The 18,808-nt window shown below is 43.4% G+C and overlaps 1 protein-coding gene across 1 annotated transcript; it reads left to right on the top strand.

Moving 5' to 3' along the window:
- Positions 1–8,497: 8,497 nt before the first annotated feature.
- MTARC2 (mitochondrial amidoxime reducing component 2) lies at positions 8,498–18,002 on the top strand. The gene is made up of 7 exons (XM_071425683.1): positions 8,498–8,995; positions 9,147–9,320; positions 12,394–12,556; positions 13,924–14,064; positions 14,727–14,788; positions 14,877–14,948; positions 15,453–18,002. The coding sequence occupies exons 1-7, from the start codon at positions 8,748–8,750 to the stop codon at positions 15,580–15,582; spliced, it is 990 nt and encodes a 329-aa protein (XP_071281784.1). The 5' UTR covers positions 8,498–8,747; the 3' UTR covers positions 15,583–18,002.
- The last annotated feature ends 806 nt before the right edge of the window (positions 18,003–18,808 follow it).

The raw sequence follows: 18,808 nt of genomic DNA, 5'->3' as shown, positions 1-18,808 counted from the left end.
GCTGTGAGAAGCTGTGGGAAACTTAGAGAAAAGAATTAAAACAATTATTATCTCTCTTTCTGTAACCATTGTTTATAGATACAATTCTCCAGAGCACGCTATTCATAGTTCACCAATAGTGTGAGAGGTTTTTACCTTGAGACCAATCAAGTCTCACCTTAGCAAGTCATATTACAAAAGGACCTGCTACTTTCATTAAGCTGGCCTTCAGCCTTCTGATTCACTTTCTGAAGAATGGAGTCTTTCATTCCGTCTCTGACTCGACAGCGTCAGACGGACCTGTCCCTCTTATCTGCCCCACCAGCATGCCATGGGGCTGTTGATAATGCAATAAGAACAGGGCTGTCCTAACACCCACATGCCACACCAGCCTGCAGAGTTTAGGATTAACTTTAGATTTTGTTACATCCCTCCATCTTTTACAGTGCTCTTACAGCATAAATCATTAGACCTTTTTTCAAATTACTTAAGCCATGCAGGAAGAGATTTGTGTCTCCATTTTTCTGTGTGGAGTGAGTGTCCCATCTATTTGTCTCAATGTCCCCTGACTAATAATGCTGCTCCCTCATTGCAACACACACAGTCCAGTCCATTCAGACTTTCCACAAAGGTAAACATGAACCTTAGCTCCTGAACTGCTCAGCACAGTGGACTTTTGCCTGCTGACATCCAGTCTTTGCTCACCCGGTGCAACTTTTAGGGAATAACCTGGTTGCTATCCATACAGAACCTGAATGACATGTCCCATGGTGCTTCTGTGTGAGCCTGAGAAAAGAAAAGCCTCAGGCATATTGGTGAGTCAGCTTTGGCTGGCCAATGTTTCTAAAATAGACCAAAAACTAAGAAAGAGGACAAAGAAAGAAAAAGTAAGTGACTAACCTATGCTGCTGCAATAAACCAGCTAATGATTCATTTTTTCCCCTCAAAATGAACTGATGGTTCTCGTTGCAGTTACCAATTAGTGCTCTTTATCAGTTCTCCTTGAGCAGTAATTCACTCCTCAGCTCCTGAAGGGAATTTGTGAGGCCAAGCCTTGGCCTCAGGGTTTGCTACTCTCTTCATTAGCCCAGCTCAGGAAGCAGTGTCTAGAAAATCTGAATCCAGAGGGTGAGGTTCATTTTTCAGCTGGGTGGATGGCAGAGGGCTGTACTTCCTGTCGGTCATGGCAGCATCTGTTGGGCCAGGTCTGGCTTGGCTATGGTACAAACAGATGGAACAGGGCAGGTCCTGCAGCTCTGTTGCTGAATGTTGTCTCGGTGACATGAGAGATGAGGAAATGTTTCTTGGCCCCCTCAACATCGGCTGGCAGGTCAGCTGCTCCACCAACAAAATGGGCAGCCTCCATCTGAAGCAGAGCTGCCATGATGAAAGTCTGCATGTGAGATGAAGAAGAGCAAGAAATTGGTGATGGGGAGGAGGCTGGGATTGGTGAGGAAGCTAGGTTCCCAGCCCTGGCAGGTGCCAAGCCATGAGGGCAGTGTGGGACTGAATCTTGGCTTTTTCACAGGTGTTATGTATTCTTGGCAAAGTGGTCCTTGGAGGAGCCACCCCAGCAGGGACAATTTTCAACCCACAGGTGCACAGAGGCTCTCTTATTAAAGCAGGCTTGTCTGCAGCTGAACTCCTGGTGCCTTTGAGGACCAAAATAGATGTTTGACTTGCTCATAAACAATGTGAGATGTGGTGGATACCGTGGTGAGTACATGGGGAAGATTCAATTTGATGTTTGAGCTGGACAAAATATATTCCTCCCTTCAGCCCCTTGCATGAAACCTCTACCCATGGCTTCATTTGCCAGGTTTGTCTTCAATGGTGTGCTGCTGTCATATCTAGTTCCCTTCAGATTCCCATACACCTTTCACTGTGCTTTATGAAAAATAGCAGGATAAATAGGTTCGGGAAGGTGAATACATGCAAGAGTGGCAAGAAATACATAGTGAACTTGTCCATGCTTTTCTCAGAAACAAACTCCACAAACCAGACAGCCTGGCAAGTCACTTTTACTTTAAATTCCTGGCAATTCCTGATGACTGCCCAATGAGTCACAAAGCAGAAAAAAACATATTTCTGCTGGTTTTTCCAGAGTATTTAATTACTCCTCTGGCTTACTCTAGGCTCTGAGGAAATGGCAGAGGACTCAGAGCTATTGTCCTTTGTCCTGTAACATTAGCAGCAAGGAAGCACTCTTGCACAGCTTGCTTTGGCAGTGCAGTGACTGAGGAGAGCTGTACCACACCACAGCACTTCAGCACTTTGAGATCTTTGCCCCTCCCAGGTCATGGATCACTTCAGGGATTAATGTCCTTTCTGATCTCTGCCTGTCTGTAAGACTGGGAAAGGGGAAGGTTTTGTTTTGGGGTGCAGTAAAACCAATTGTCTCTCTTTCTCTATCCCGAGTCCCTTGTTTGCTGAACACTGGCCTCTTCTGAGACAAAACTGATCCTAAAATATGCACAAAGTAGCTGCAATTACCTGTACAGAGTGTGCTTTGGAAATCCTTGTTTCTTCAAGGAAAAGTAGAGAGCCTGAAGAACTTGTAGATTAATGGAGATAATTAAATTAAGAGAAGATAAAGGAATAAAATCCTTCCCTTTTTTCTCCTTTTAGGAAGTAGTATTAGGCTGCCAGGCCTGTTTTGGGGTGAAGTCTAGACCGGGCTCAGAGAGGGCGGTGCACTTTTCTGAATCCTGCAACATGCATGAAGAGAGATGCAGGGCTCTGGACTTGTTCACCTGGAGGAGGGAAGACTTAGGAGAAACTTGACAACAGCTTTTCAATACATAAGAAAGGGTTTCCAACATGATGGAGCCAGGCTCCTTACTGAAATCTGCAGCCAGACAGCAAGAGGCCATGGTCATACACCCAAACTATGCAGTTTTCAGCCAGAAACAAGTCAGGGAAAGTAGTAATATGATCATTAAGCATGAGAAGAGGTTACTTCAGGAAGCTGAAGTCTGTCTGTGGAGTGTTTCAAGGCATGACTGTACAAAGTGGGAAGCAACCCAGTGTGAATGCAGCATTCACCAGCTGTGAGTGGGATGCTGGAGGAGAGACCTCCTGGGCTTCTTCCATTCTGGATGAAGTTGTGAGTGGGATTCTGCTATGGTAAGCAAAAAGCTTTTAATTTACCTACTGTATGGAAATGATGAAGTCTGAGCTCCTCACCCTCGCTAGAAGCACTGACGCGAAGAATAAAGCTTTGTTCCTGGTAACAAGAAGCGACTGGCAAGGATGGCAGCGCTGCCTGAGGAGCAGCTCAGCTTCCACCACTGCTTTCACTTCCCTGTGTTCTGCTGGCTGAAAGCCTGTTGTCCTTTACTGCCATCTCCTGGGGAAAAAACCCACAGATTTCCAGCCTCGTCAGCCTTCCCCGTTGTTCTGCCTCAGGGATTTCCTGCCTTTCCCTAGGCTGGCCTCCCTCTTTGTCCAGAGCCATCCTCAGGATGTGGGGTCTCTGCAGTGTAACGTCCTCCTCTGTACACCGGTGTTTCTTACCCAGTGGAATCCTGAGCCTCCTCTGTCCAAGTGTTTCAAATGTAAAGCCATAGGAACATTGTTCTTGTGTCGGGGTTTTTTTTCCTTCAACACTTAAAAATGTGTTGTACTTTGCCCCAAAGTTCTTGCTGCTTCTTAAAAAGATTCCTTAAGGAAGATTCACTGAAGGCAAGGGAATGAGCCACGGCCACTTCTTGTTTCTAAATCTCATCTTTTTCTGGAGAGATGTGTAATTTGGAACTGGAGGTTGGCAGACTGGAATGAGACACCCCCCCCCCCCCACCCAGGAGTGCCTTGGACCCCAGCTCCAGCAAACCACAAGTGGTTGCCTCCTCATGCTTTCTGTATTCCCCTGTTTCTGCTTCCCATAAAGGACTCCTTGCTCCTTCCTTTCCTGGGACACTAAACTAGCATCAGATTGTTTTTTCAGCTGTGCCTGAATTAGGGTGGGGACTTTCCTGTCCTTGGTGAATCCCATCCTGCCCCATGATGGCTGATAAACCAGAGCTGCAGAAGTGTTAATGTTTGTGCTGCAGAACAAATGCCCTGCTCCCCTCAAATTCTCTCCTTTGGTCCTTACCTGCTCTCCCAGGTGACACACAGCGCTACCCTGACTCCTCAGACACCTGTAGCTGCTGATGGATGTTATATTCAGATGGAAAATAGCATTTACAGAACACTGGGAGAACTCATATTAACAGCCTCTGTTAATACTGGGCCAAACATTTGCCAGGAAAAACAATCTGTGCTGTCCTGGTGCATTTAGAGAGACTGAAGATTAGCTTTTGACTGGAAAAAAAAGAGAATTTTCAATTCATCTTCCTATATGTCTGGAATGACAGCTGACAGCTACCAAAGTAGCCGATCAACTCACCTGGGTTTTGGGTATAAATAATATTCCATAGAGGAAAAACCTCATCAAAACGAGAGATCCTTTTACTTCTTTGCTCTGGCTCCATTAAAAGGCATCTATTATTAATGACTCTACTTATAACTCTGTCATCGCCAATTACTCACCTGAGATTTTTCCACACATGAATTTCAATGAGCTCATTTCTAGTGCATGATTCACTGAACTCTGATATCCTGCAAGATTTTAAGAGGAAACAGCAATGCTTTTATCCTCCCCTCCTCTCTGTGAAGGTATTTTTGAAATTATTGTCTGTTCTAACTTTGGAAAAAGGATATAAAGGATATAATTTGTGTGTGTGTGAGTATAACGTGATTTTTATCATATCGTGTTGAAATCAGTGTACTTTGCCACATTATCCCCTCATCCCTGCCTTTTGCAGAGAGTCACTGAAAAAACAATTGCAATAGCCCTGATGTGTGCATTTAATTCCTTTACTGAGACAAGCCCAGGCTACATTTAGCTCTATCCTAACACAATGACACCTAATTGAGGCCAGCATTTTGCTGTCTGTGTCACTGTTTTTTTTTCCATAATGTCCATCCAAACCTCTCCTCTCAATGTGGTAATATATACCTTTCCAAAGTACAGCACTGTGTACATATTGAAGACCTAGAAGATCCACAGCTGCTGGTCATTTTTGTAGTAGAAACAAATAAAATTGTTCAACTCTTTCTTCACCATTTATCTTAGGCCTCCAATTGAGCTGCTGCTACAAGAGTGTCTAGGTTTGTCTCTAGAATTATCTCGAATTGCCCACTACATCTGAAGGCAGATATGCCTTTTACATTCCCCATAAAATTTTTTTCTACCTGAATATTTGTCCTGTGCTACTGAGTTAACATCATGCTTTTTAAAGACATGTCAGCATCATCACTTTCATGACTGAGGGAGCCCAGCCCCAGTTTGCTACAAGACTGACACTGTGAATTTTTCATATGATCAGACACATTTTAAGGAAACCTGAAACAAGATCCTGGTGCAGAGAATTTCAACACAACTGTTCTGAACTTTGATGATGTTATCAGCAATTGAAAACATGGTCATTTGCTTTCAAGGGCAGGAATACTGTGCCTGCTCTGGCTACAACAAACATAGCTCTGTCACACAAGAGGCTCTGTTTGGATTGCAACAAAACCAGTACCTATTTTGTCTGAGTGGCTCTATTCACATTGCTTAACAGTACAAGGAGCTGACAGCTCCTAGGTAAGAACCAGTGTGCCTGGGATGGAGGATGAAACAAACCTGCTGGTCAGACTGTTTACTGGAGGCTGTTTGAGAGATACCTGGTGCATGGGGGAAGAGGGCTTTCCTCAAAGCCTGCAGACTCAGACCTGAAACGTTTAGCCACAATTGTGCTGTCCACAGCTATTTCTGATTTTATGCTCTGTGTTTCAAAGCAGAAGAGAGATTATACAGATGCTGCTGCCTTCTGTTATTTCCTTAAGCTCCTTCTCACCATACTCTTCAAGAAGAGTTAGGGCTGAATGTAACAGAAGGGCTGGTCTAAATAAAATCTCCTTAGGCTCCTTAGGTCAGTAGATCTAGGGAATGAAAGCTTAAGGTCCTTCTTGGATTTTGAAATATTTCTCTAAATTAACACCCAAATGTTAGCCAAAGTGAGTTATTTCTGAATTCAGTTAACAAGTCCTTTGAACTAAAAGAACTGCTTCTTTACATCGCTGTACTGCCCATAATGTGCAGCTAGGAAAGAGCTGTAGCTTCTCACAATCATCAAGGTCTGTACTTCTCCAAATTCTCATGCTGGTAGAGTATATACATGCTCCAGACCTATTTTCTCTGGCACCCAGACAAAGCAAGCAAGCAGTAAATCACCCAATTTTTTTTTCAGAAAAAATTCTCTCAAAATTCTGTTAAATTCTGTTATTTTGATGCCTCACACAGAGAAGTTCAGAGAGCAAAATAATTCTGCACTTTGTAGTTTGCACAGTGGAGAATACTGTGCTCAAGAAACCACAGGAGTTAGTTCATTTTTGCCTTAAGCTCGTGAAAATAAGCATTAATGTTTGTCAGGAGTGGCCAGCATAAATAGTAGTTTGTTTTTTTCATTTATTTCATGTGATGCATTGCTTTCCCAGTTAAATTCTAAAACCGGTTTTTGTTTTTCTTTCTTTAGTATTTTGTTAGTATGTTTTGGTTCCTGCTTGCAAGCACTGCTTATCAGACATTAGACAGTTGCTGCAGTTTTGTTGAACATTTGCTAACACATAAGATGCCTGGTTCCCCTTATAGCATTTTTCTGCTCATGTGGGTGCAGGTGCAGATTAAAGACCTCTGTGTGAATTCAGTTAAATTCAACAAACTATAGACTTCATGTTAAATCAGAAGATTAATGGTTACCAAAGAGTGCAAGAGCTCTCAGTCCGCTCAGCAGGGTTGGTTCCCCTCTTGTGTCTGTGGAGGAGTCAGAAAGCAATCACAAGTAATTATTTTTGACTCAGTGGGTCAATGATTTGAAGATGCTGGGGCAGGTCTGGTTTTACCAGACCAAGCAGTTTAACACCTATGATTTACCTGGAGCAATGTGGGGATCCCAGGGATATGGAGGACAGGGTGTCCCAGTAAGGTAGCATAAGAAGGGCTTTCAAGTGTCATGGAAGGTGAGCAGGCAGCAGGCTGTCTCTGCACATCCCCCACACAATCCAACAGCAGCACAAGGCTCTGCTGATCAATACTTAATTTCCAGAACTGAGCTTGTTCAGGGGGCAAATTCAAAATAAACACTCTGTTCTGTTTATCTTTAATGTTGTGGTGTACTTGTAGAAGGAGAAAGGTCCCAAAACCCATGACTGGAATCAGGGCATGGTTTGAACAGCAAAGTGGTGAACTAGAGGGCAAAGGCTCTCTTGTCTTTTTGTCTTTGTCCCTCCTTCTTGTCTTTTCACAAAGCTAATGTGACCAGGGACCTTTACCCCAACATCAATTAGTAACACATGAATAACAAGGAGCAACTACCCAAAGTGGCTGGGAGACCACAAAAGTAATTCAGAGCATCCTGATGAGGAATGTACACATTACTCCCTTCTGCACCACACCTACTCAGGTGGACTGTTGGTGTCCCAGCACTGCTGCCTGCCCAGCACCCCTCATCTGAAAGAAACAGGCAAAGTCATCTGCAACAAAACCAGGTTTAATTCCCTTCTCTGTGTTCAGGCAGCTGTCTGTCTCTTTGGCACTATTTATGTCATGATTTCCTACTCACAGTCATACCCTGGTCCTTTTAATAAAGGACTCCTCTGTGGACTCCCTTCTTGCCCATGAGGAAGATCAGATTTCGGGGGTCACACCAATAGGGAGAGATCTGCTGTCACTGCCTTTGCTTCTGACATCCATCACATTGTCTTCATCCACCAGCAGGTTTTCACAAGTCCCAACATACTTTTTACAATCTTTGGTGATTCCCACTCACAGGAACATTTTCTGATCCTGGTTGTGATCAAGTGATTCTTGAGGTCAATGTGAGTAACTCTCCTGGCTTGATTGCTCACACGTACCCATTATCAAAAAGGTTCACAATAGCCTTATCTTCAACGTCCCTCTCCACCAGGATGCTGCTGATGGAGTACTTCCATTGTGGCTGGGCTGTCTGAATCTCCCCAGAAATGCCCAACACTGAGCTTCACCATCTTCTGTATTCTGGGACTTTGCTCTCAGCAGACTTACCATAAAAATTTCAGTTTGTGAGTTTGGCCATCGTATCCCAAAGCTCTTGCATTGCCTGTGAGAACAGACCTGTGGCAACAGTGACATTTGTCGCTCCAGCCTGTATTTGATGTCATATTTGCCTTGCAGCCGGTTATCCCACAAAGCAACTTCCCTGAGACCCTGCCAACAAACAGGAAGCTCTCGGAAGGGGTCTTAGGAGTTTGGTACCAGGCAGCTGGGGTGTGCAGATGTCCCAAGGCGGCCGAACAGCACTGGACACCCCATTTGCTGCCCTCCACGCCTCCATCCACCTGTTCCCTTCTTCCCTGAGACAAACCCAACGCGAATTTGACGCACTTGTGTATTCCCACACAGACCACACTTCCTGTAGCGCTGCTTTCACTAAAAGCCCGCGTATCAGACGGAACACATAATTCACCGGTACTTTGCCAAGCCGGACGCTCAGCCGTGCATTTTCCCTGCTGCGCCGCCCCCTTTCTCGCACCGAAGGTCGCGGTCGGCGCCCCGCCCAGCCTGCAGCAGCGCCGGGGCAGGGGGCAGGCCCCGAAGGCCGGGCGGGGCCGGGGCCGGGGCGGTGTGAGGGGCGGTGTGAGGGGGCCGGGCTGTGCCGCTCCCACCCACGGCCGCTCCGGGCGCGCAGCGGGGCCCAGTCGCCATGAGCGGCCTGTGGGGCGAGGCAGGACCGGCGCGGCAGGGCTGGCTCTGGGTGGCGGCGGCGCTGCTGGCCCTGGGCACCCTGCTCGGGGCCTGGCGCTGGGCCGGCCCGCGCCGCCGCCGCCGCCTGCAGCGGGTCGGGACGGTGCTCAGGCTCTTCGTGTACCCGGTGAAGTCGTGCCGGGGGGTGTCGGTGCGGCGGGCCCAGGTGACGCCGATGGGGCTGCGCAGCGGGGAGCTGCGGGACAGGTAGGCCGGCCGGGGCCTGGAGCCTCCGCGTGGCTCCGCGGCTGTCGGGTGTTTGTTTCCCTGAGGGCCTGGGAAGGAGCACCTGCCGTGCGGGTGCTGCCTAGCCCGGCATTAACGCTGTTGGGCGCCTTTGTGCCCCGTCGCCCCGCAGGTTCTGGCTCGTGATCAGGGAGGACGGGCACATGGTGACAGCTCGCCAGGAGCCGCGGCTCGTCCTTGTCTCTGCCATCTGTGAAAACGGGCACTTGGTCTTGGAGGCCGGGGACATGGAGAAGATAAGCGTGCCTGTAAAGCTCTCCAAGAAAAATCCCGTCCGCAACTGCAGGTACTGAAGGAGGATTTTTCTTTCCCCCTTCCCTCTCTCTCAATGCTGTCTTTCTCATGTGCTTTTCTTTTCAGGATTGTGTATGTAATATGAAATGCTTCGCATTTTCTTATGCAGAAATTGGAGTGTAGAAGTTCAGTACCTCTGTGTCTTTTCTGTGTGGGTACTTCTCACTGTCTGCTTAAGAGAGGTAGACTTCAAACCAGAGCCTGTACTGGCAAGACAAGGCACAATGATGTTAGTAGATTTAGATTAGCTATTAGGAAGAAATTCTTCACTGTGTGAGTGGTGAGGCACTGGCACAGGTTGCCCAGAGGAGATGTGGATGCCCCATCCCTAGAAGTGTTCAAGGTCAGTTTGGATGGGGCTCTGAATACCTTGGTCTAGTGGAAGGTGCCTCAGCTTATGTTAGGGGAGTTGTCCTGGGTGGTGTTTAAGGTTGCTTCTAATCCAGACTGTTCTGTAATTCTGTGAAATTCTCTGCCATGTGTTACACAGGAGGCCGGGAATGGTTGTCATAACAAAAGCTCTTCTTTTAATCTGCTAAACTGGTGAAAAAAAATCTCAGGAAAAGATGACATAGTATCAAAGACCATGGGTTACACATCTGCCAAATGAACTGTGATCTTCTGTCTTCATAGAACATCATGTTTGCTTATTTGTTTTTACTTCTAGTCTTCTTGCTCGTGCTTGGGTGAGCAGCTGCATCTCAGAGCCTCAGTCGTGTACTTTGGTATTTCTTGATCACAACTACAATGTGCATCAGCATTTTTGCATGCACACTGGCCATTCAGAGCTGGTGAAATGTTGGGGTTTAGACTCCTTGGTCCCTGTCTTTTGCCATTTAACTGAGGTGCCTCAGTTGGAAACTTGGTAGTCCAAGGCTCACCCTGAGGTCACAAGGGAAAGACTGGCATCCCAGGGACTTAGGGCATTCCTTGCTAGGTGCTACCCCAAAGGAGTTTCAGGTGGATGGGTTACAAACAGTGATTTAGCTTTGTGCTTAGAGTTTTGTTGTGTGACTGCAGGCCTAGTTATTTTATGTATGTATAGAAATCCATGCTGGAAAACTGCCAGCAGGACAAGGAAAACCTTTTCTCTGCTAAAATGTCCATTAATATATAAGTGTTTAGAAACTCTAAGTGGTGTAAGGCCCTACAAAGGTACTGTGAGTGTTCGTTCTTTGGATAGCAGAGATGGTTGATGCACCAGCTGCTACAATAGTAACTAAAAGAGTGCTGGCAAAGAACTGCACTGGCTTTTAGCATAAGTCTGTCGCTGTGGAAAGCCTTGATCAGCATAGCTCAGTATCTCTGTTTATACAAGGCAGATGCAAGTTCCAAGTGGTAGCATTTCTCCTGGAGAAATGGAACAGCTTTTACAAACCTGTGCATAATGCCTGTGTGTCAGCCAATGGCACACGTCCTGCAAAACCATGCAGTTCGCGAGATGTCATCTTTCTAAAATTTGTTGTGTCATTGGAAGAATATTTAAATAGCCTAATACATTGCAGTAATGAGAAGTTAGCTTGGATTTCTTGGATTATCCAATTTTAGAGCTCAGTGATACGTTCTTCTTGTTTGTTTGGTTTTTTTTTCTTTCTTTGCCTTAATAAATTTGCCTTCAGATGGGTGCTCATAGGAGCTCATGCCCTGTAAGCTGGAGCTGAAGCAGTGCCTTAGAGCCTCTGGCTGCATACAGCTCTGCGTGTGCTGATCTTGAAAACTACTAAGTCTACTTGCAAGTTTTACATAGGTATTTAAAAATCCTGTGCTTGGGAGAGTCAAATATAGGACCAAAGCCATTGTATAGGTATGTTTTCTGCTTGTGCAAATGCTAGTGTGCTTCCCTCTGGCTAAGAAACCTCATGCTCTGTGCCCTTTGTCAGTATGTGTTGTAATGCTGAAATTGTGTGATCTATCCCCATGGATCCCTACAGCACTGAGTGCTTAGGACAGATCCACTTCCTGAGTGGAAAGCAGTAGTGTTGCAAGCTGTAAGAGCCTTGCCACTGTTGTCTTGCCAGTCAGAAAGCATGCAGGAACTGTGGGATGGAGGGAGGAGAAAGGCACTTGAATGCTATCTGGAGCAATGACCTTTAATTCCAGCCTGTGTCACAGGATACACACAGGAATCCCAGCAAATGGAGCAAGGATGTTGCTTCCAGCACCCTAACGATCACTCCACCACATGAGTAAAGAAGGGCTCTTAGGGCCCTTCTTTACTCATGGGCTATGATGTAAGGGCTAGATGAACTTCATGGGCATATCGATGCTTCAAGCTGCCCAGGATTTGATTGCAGATAGGAAACTGCAGTGCATGTGGGTCAAAATCCCTACTTTGAAAAGTGTAACAAAACTACTCATGACTGGTGTTAAAGTTTATTGAAAGGTTGAGTCAAGGTTTACCTGTTTTTGCCAGGAAAATGTTCCTTGCATAAACTTGTTTGTATTCTACTGGCAGTGGCTTTTTGAGCCCCATGGACTTTGTTTGCAGTAAAAATCTTTAACCTCCTTTAAGATACTGAGCTATTTTGTATGTGAAGTCTGAGCTGAAGAGTCTCACTCATCTCTGGCTAAAGTTTGACAGCACTAAAATCTGAAGGAAAGTTTCCTTAGCAGTTAGGAACACTTAGTTAATAACATTTGTACATATCAGTTGTGGTAACTAATCACATAATTTCAAACTATCGTTCATTTTCTGAAATTAGTTACCTCTCAGTTGACTTCTCAGTAGAAATCGTTTGGTGCAGCAGTCACGTGCAAATGCAAGAGCAGGCCCCTTTTCCCTCAAAGTAGGGGGAGCAGGTAGGTTACTGTCACTGATGGGGCAGTCAGCTCTGGGCACATTAACACTATTTCAGAGCTCATTCTTTCACCAGCTGGTATTGTCTGGTCATGTCTATGTTCTTTAGCTTTCAAAACACAGTGGCCACAAGGAGGTTGCCCTTTGGGAATGATTCATTTTCTATATATTGCTACCATTATTAAAACAGGTTTTTTACCTTTGAATAAGAAGCTTCATTGAACCGTGATATTTCCAGCTAACTTGCTGATGTGTTGTGACTCTCCAGGGTGTTTGGACAGGATATCCAAGGCAGAGACTGTGGTGATGAAGTGGCTCAATGGCTCACCACCTTCCTGAACTCAGAGCCCTGTCGACTGGTGCACTTTGAGCCCTCCATGGTGCCAAGAAAGTCAAAGGACACAATAGCTCTTTTCCGAAACACAGATGAGGTAAATAAACACTTTTTCTCAGAAGTATGTCCTTTTAACCATTTCCACCCACCCACCAGAAACTGCCCGTTTTATCTTTGGCGATTGAGCCCAGTTTAGCAAGGTGTGTAGTTGTGTAATATAGCCATGTGAGTATTCTTTTCTGTAAAGAGGTGACTTGCTTAATTTTTACTTCAAATTGGTTTTAAACTATTGACCATTCACAGCTAAAGAGTCTGAAACTGATACTTGAAGAGGAACTATTACATTGCAGAATACAATACCCTTTTGTGTTAGTGAATAGAAAAAAGTTACATCATTAATGATGTTTTGATGGTGTAATCTGTGTTGCATAGAAGGGAGTATACTGATACAAGTTGTGTTACTTTGTATTTTGTTCAAAGGAATGATGTTTAAACAGGCTGGTTACAGTTGTGGGCCTAGGAATTAAAAGGAAGTTTCAGAGGTTTTGTCTCTTTCTGTGGAAGAGGCTTGAAGGTATGGTATTAAAGAAATGTCATGGAAAGGTATGGAAAGGAGATGCTGTGCTCAGACATCCTTATATCGTTTTAGCCACTGCTGCCCTTCTTTTTTTCTGAACAGTTCTCTCAGGTGAAGATACTTTGAATTGTATCAAATGTAAGGTTTTTAAACAAATTAAAATTGTGAGTACCTTGCTTTAGCGATGTTATTATTTGTAGGGCATGCTTGTTGCTGCACAAAGAGAAGAAGGTATATCCAATTATAGACTTCTATAGATATGCATTTGTTATGTAAAGGCACTGAGACCAATACAGACACAATGTTTCAGCAATAGGGACATCAGATTAGGAGGGCTGATGTTCTGGAATCATAGCAAGAAAGAAAAGGTAGAATTTTTGGACAGTTATTTCAATGCTCATCATCTTGTGGTTGAAAGGCACGTACAAGAATGGAGTAAGACTAATGTAAGAGAAAGGCAGGAGGGTTATATACTAAAATTCTTACCAAAATGTCTTTTTTTTAATGCTCCCACCTCTGTGGAACTCCACTTCTTGGAGGTTTAGAGGTTTTTAAATACTGTTCATTTACCTTATTTGCTTATATGGCCCTCCCACTGCCCAGGCATCCTAGACTGATTAATGGACAGCTGTAATTGAGCATGGGCTGTTCTGGATGTAGAACTCCCTCTGGTGTTGTGATAAGGCAGTTTGAGCGCACAAAAATTGCCATGGTGACTGAAATAGGGAAGAGCCTGTTGTTTTCCTTGTTAACTTACTTTCAGGAAAATCAAAACTTGAACAGAGCAGCCTAAAAGGCCATTGGTTCCAATATCTGTCTTTCGCTGTGCACTGACTTTCCTCCCATACTCTTACAGCCTTAGGATTTGGTGGTGTTTGTTTCTGTAGGTTGCATATCCTGACTGCAGTCCAGTCTTGATCATCTCCGAAGCTTCAATGGATGATCTAAATACCAGGCTGGAAAAGAAAGCTAAGATACAGAACTTCAGGCCAAATATTTTTGTAACAGACTGCAGTGCTTTTGAGGAGGTAAAATAACTGTCTTAAATGTCTTTTTGAAGGCTTGCTTTTGTTTCTTTGTAACTTAGTTGCTTTGTGTTATGGTGCCAACAAGGGTGAGGAAAGCTGCTATGTGATTTTTACAACTGAGTTCCAGAGAGATAAAGCTTCAGCTCACATCAGTGCATGTGAAACATTGATGGAGGTCACAGGTCTATGAATGATTATTTCCCAAACTGAAAAAGCTCCTAAAGCCAGAATAGATTTTTATGTCCCAGGAGGATTTGCAATAGAAAGCTTGTGTAGATGACAAGCAAAAACTTACTTCCCCTAAAAATTTCCTTTCTGCAAAACTGTAGATTTACCAGAGGCCACAGATCAGATTATCACCCATACAGCAAGAACAAATTGCTTTAGGCTTGGTGCTTCAGACAAGTGTATGTTGGAGAACAGGGTTCATTACTTGTGTGTCTCTCTTTTCGGATAGAATTATTAGTGTGTCCTGAATTGGATAAATGCAATGACAGTAGGGTTTTCTTTATAGTACTGTAGTGTAACTATGCATATTTTGAAGGTGCTAGTAAAGGTGATCATCTGGAATGGTGCACCTTTTTGTGAATGACTGTGCCTCTTCTGGAAAAGCAATTGCATGTGCTTGTGTCTAATATGTGCCTAATGTTTACTTCCCTCAGGACACCTGGGAGGATATTCTTATTGGTGATGTGGAAATGAAAGGGACCGTGTGTTGTGGCAGGTAAACATTGGAGACCTTTATTTTACATAGGAACAAAGAGGTTTATGATAAGAAACCCTGACTGATTTGGCACTGTCTGTCATTGCAGGTGTATTTTAACAACTGTTAATCCAGACACTGGGGTCATTGACAGGAAGGAGCCCTTGGAAACATTGAAAAGGTTATAAAAATACCACTCTTTCTTAGACTGTGGGAGAGGATTTAGGCTAGACCCTAACAGATGTGAGACTAGTGTTTTAAAAGTGGTTTGAAGTGTGTGTGGGACATAATAATGCAGTGTGAAGGTCTGTGTATATTGGCTTCCCGTCTACTTCTTGCAATTCTGTGTGGTAAGAAAATTCAGGATGTTCCCTTCTTTCTTGCAAACTCCACATTCCCTATCTCTGTTATATCTGCTACAGTGAAAGCTTGGGGGTAGCGGGTATTAAAGGTCTAACTTTGCTTCTTTGACTTTTCTTTATAAAAATATTTTTGTATATATTAAACATGAAGGTGTGAATACAGTCAGGCTTTTTTCCCTCCATTTGAACTGCTTGGGTCTTTTTAGCCTAATATAACGACCAAGGCAAGGCTTCATTATTTGCATGTCCTCTCTTTCATCACGGATATTTTGATGTGTAGTTTTTGCTACCACTTATTCTAAAGAAGGGCTTTCTCTTTGCAGTTACCGCTTATGTGACCCATCTGAGAAACACATTTACAAAACCAGCCCTCTCTTTGGGAAATACTTTGCTGTTGACAAAACTGGAACAATTCAAGTTGGAGACCCTGTGTACAAGATGGTCTGGGAATGAAGGAGACTTTGATCAGAAGATGCTTTTTCACTTTGATATGCAGATCTTTTTTCCATGTATACAGTCACCAGCATAACTTTTTCTTCTTCCTTGCAATATTTTTTGTGCTTTTTAAGGTGCAGGAGGTTCTTTGACACTGTGAAGTGCCAGTCATTTCAGATCACGTAATCTTCTGGCATACCTGTAGTAACCACATCTTTAGTTTTCCTGGAGGCTGTGGTAGAAGAAACTGATCCATAACAGACTTCACAGCACTACTGAATATCACACCTCCTAAAATTTTGTGTCAACCGTAATTTTGGAATCCAAATTTGTGTACAAGAGTTTGCATCACATGTTAGATACATTTAGTGCCTATAAAGAACCACAAAAACAGTCATGCCAAGCACAAAGTGTATTTGTCTTTACAGACAGAGCTGCCTTTACAAGTTTTCATGGAGTGCAGATGGCAGGGCTCTGGTTCCCTCATTTGGTCCTAATCATCTTGCCCTGTCTATGTCCAGAGGTAGTTTTTAGCAGTGTTTCTTTCCTTGCAGTTGTTTCCTGAAGATTGCTATTGTCTCTTGAGATTGAAGCAATATCAGAAAGATTGTGAGCTGACTAAATAGTCAGGTGTAGAGGTGGAGGTGCCAGGTAATGATGTGTAAGGCTGTGGGCTTGTTTAGTTTGTGACCACAGCTTGACAGTTTGAACTGTCAATTTTTTATCCTGTGAACAATACAGTAACACTGAGGCTGTAGAGTAGTGATGCATTTGCTAACATAACGGTAGAATTTCCAGTTTGACTAAAAGAACTGGATGTTCACTGTGTCAGAGACTTCATGGGCATTGGAGGGGAAGAAAAGCCTTAGGGAATGATCTGATGTTGAGCCTGCCCTGTTCAAGCTGCTGTCCAGGCCAATACTGTAGGGCTCATGCACAGCTCCTCTCTGGCTCAGTGAATCCCTTTATGTAGACAGTTAGGCTGCTAAGCAGATGTTTGGGAAGCTGCAGTTTGAGCCTGTTAACATCCTTACTGGTTCTACATTTAAATCTCTGGTTGTCCCCCAGTCCAGCTCCAATACAACCAAAGTGTTAGCTGTTTGTAGGAAGCTGACAATTATATTTTCTGCTGCATAAAACAAATAAGGGAGAAAACTAGTTGAATTACAGCAATGTTATCTTTTCTTTAAATGTTATGTGATTTTTTTTTTTTTAAAGTAGCCTCCAGGACAAAAAACAGCCATCTTTCGAATGCTTGTCTGCTCGTTTCTTTTTTATGGATTACTATATTTGAAAAGTGTTGCCCTAGCCTAAAAGAGGAAGCAAATTAATTGTGAAGAAGGACAAATATGATCCTATCTGATGTTTAGATTCTTCATTTCTGTTGTAAGTATGAAAAGGGAATTTTGGTGCATGTTCACAACTCAGACCTGTAAAATGAAGAGCTGTTGAGCTTTGAGAAAGTGCAGGTGGATGTATGTGATAAGACTGAAGCAGTCATGTTGAGGGGGTAGTTTTCTATTATTTGTGAACTCAGAGTTGCTCTGAATGCCATTTTGTTGGCAGGGTTGCTCTGTAAATATTAAGTTTTCCTGGGACAGACAAGTGCCCAGTTTAAAGTGCATGTTGCATATTTGTGTATTGTTATGCCTGATGCAGTGGCTAGTGGGAAGAAGTGAAAGAAAAATCTTTTAAAAAGAAAAAGAATTCCAAGGTTCACTCTTAAAAAGCACATGTTGGAAGTTCTTAGTGTTAGAAGCTGAAAACTTGTGGAATTCCTAATGGTATCATTAAGCACAGGCAGCCTGCTGGCCTGCCAAAGCAATTAGTTAAGAATGTGTCTCTTCATTAAGTCACAGAAGCGGAAGGAAAAAGAGCTGATTTTTTTTGCTTCTGGCCAAACTTATTTTTTCCACTGTTGTTCTAGTGGCACATCATTTACATAACACAAATCATGGTATAGATCCCATTGCCCCTCATTAGGCTGCTGTTGATTGGGCTGATTTGGATATGGGGCTGTCTTCGGAAGAAGAAACTGCCATCTGCATCCCTGTTTGGGAGAGGCCATAGATCTAAACTCCTGATTTACTCCTGTTAAGCCTCTTAGCAGAATATGGCTGGAATCCTAAAACTGGTCTGTATGGGGGGGCAACATGCTTCACAGATGACACTCAAATCAATTATATGGCCATTTTGTAAAGCTGAGAGCATGAGTTAGAACATTGCACTGTAAATATCTTCATATGACTGTTGATTTGCTGTAACTGTAGGAATTGTGTTTGATTTTGTTTAAGTAATTTAGAAAGTTGACTGAAAATGTGTCAATCATGAGCCACTGTTTTTTAAATTGTGTACTTAAACAATTGTTAATTTTTTAACTCTAGAAGAAGAAAACAAAAGTATAAACTTCTAATGAATTCAGCTTTCTTAAGGCGTAACATTTGTTTGTGAAATTTTTTTTGTTTTCTGTTTCAGCATTTAATTTTGACTGTTGTTAGCAGGATCTCATAGTTAATACTGATGATTGTCTTTTTTAATCCTACCTCTGAATTCAGAAATATATGCAGTTAACCAGAGGATATGTGTAAGAGAGCAGAACCATTAGATATAAATAGTCATCAGACTCAGTTTTGCATCCCTTATGATCCTAGATAAGTGTGCTGGTTTTGCATTAATTGATATTTGGTAAGGAGGGAAGAAAAAAAGAAGATGTTTATAGACTTGCCTTTTTTTTTTTTTTCCAGGGACATATGAAAATAGGGGAAAATGTTTAAAAGTATGAGAGTTTACTCAAGTCAATCCATGTCATATCTCAGAGTATAATACCAAAAACTTTTTATTGCAGCATTTATTGTACCAATAGTCTTGCAGAGGACTATGTACGAGAATGACGGTTGTTAAAAGCAGAAATTTCTGGGTTGCTTAAGATCTGTGGTGGGTACATTTTCATCCAAGAAAACCTGCGAAAGATCTGCTTCTGCTTTCTGAGGAGAAAAACAGCCTTCCAAAGGCATCACTCTGCTGCTCTGTAAGAAGACAACAGATTTACAAATCTCTTGCCTCTACAAATGGCAAAAATTTCAAAAAGGGCTGCCACAGGTTGTTCATTCTTGGTCTATCCTAGCACCTTAAATTGCCTTTTTGTCTTTTAAGATCCATTAGAAATTCCCTGTGCTAGGTAGCTGCAGGGCTGAGGACTGCAAAGTCTCTTTCTTTTGGGGCAGGAGATTCTAAAAAGTGATGC

Source organism: Agelaius tricolor, unplaced genomic scaffold (genome assembly GCF_023055355.1).
Source record: "Agelaius tricolor isolate 1412-34295 unplaced genomic scaffold, bAgeTri1.0.p SCAF_1, whole genome shotgun sequence".
NCBI lineage: Eukaryota > Metazoa > Chordata > Aves > Passeriformes > Icteridae > Agelaius > Agelaius tricolor.
This window is presented reverse-complemented; position numbering and strand designations above follow the sequence as displayed.

Excerpts from the sequence above, each read along its gene's own strand:
- MTARC2 (XM_071425683.1), top strand. The coding sequence starts at position 8,748 with ATGAGCGGCCTGTGGGGCGAGGCAGGACCGGCGCGGCAGGGCTGGCTC. Across the intron at positions 8,996-9,146 it reads AGCGGGGAGCTGCGGGACAG|GTTCTGGCTCGTGATCAGGG; the intron begins GTAGGCCGGCCG and ends GTCGCCCCGCAG. Across the intron at positions 14,949-15,452 it reads CCCTTGGAAACATTGAAAAG|TTACCGCTTATGTGACCCAT; the intron begins GTTATAAAAATA and ends TTCTCTTTGCAG.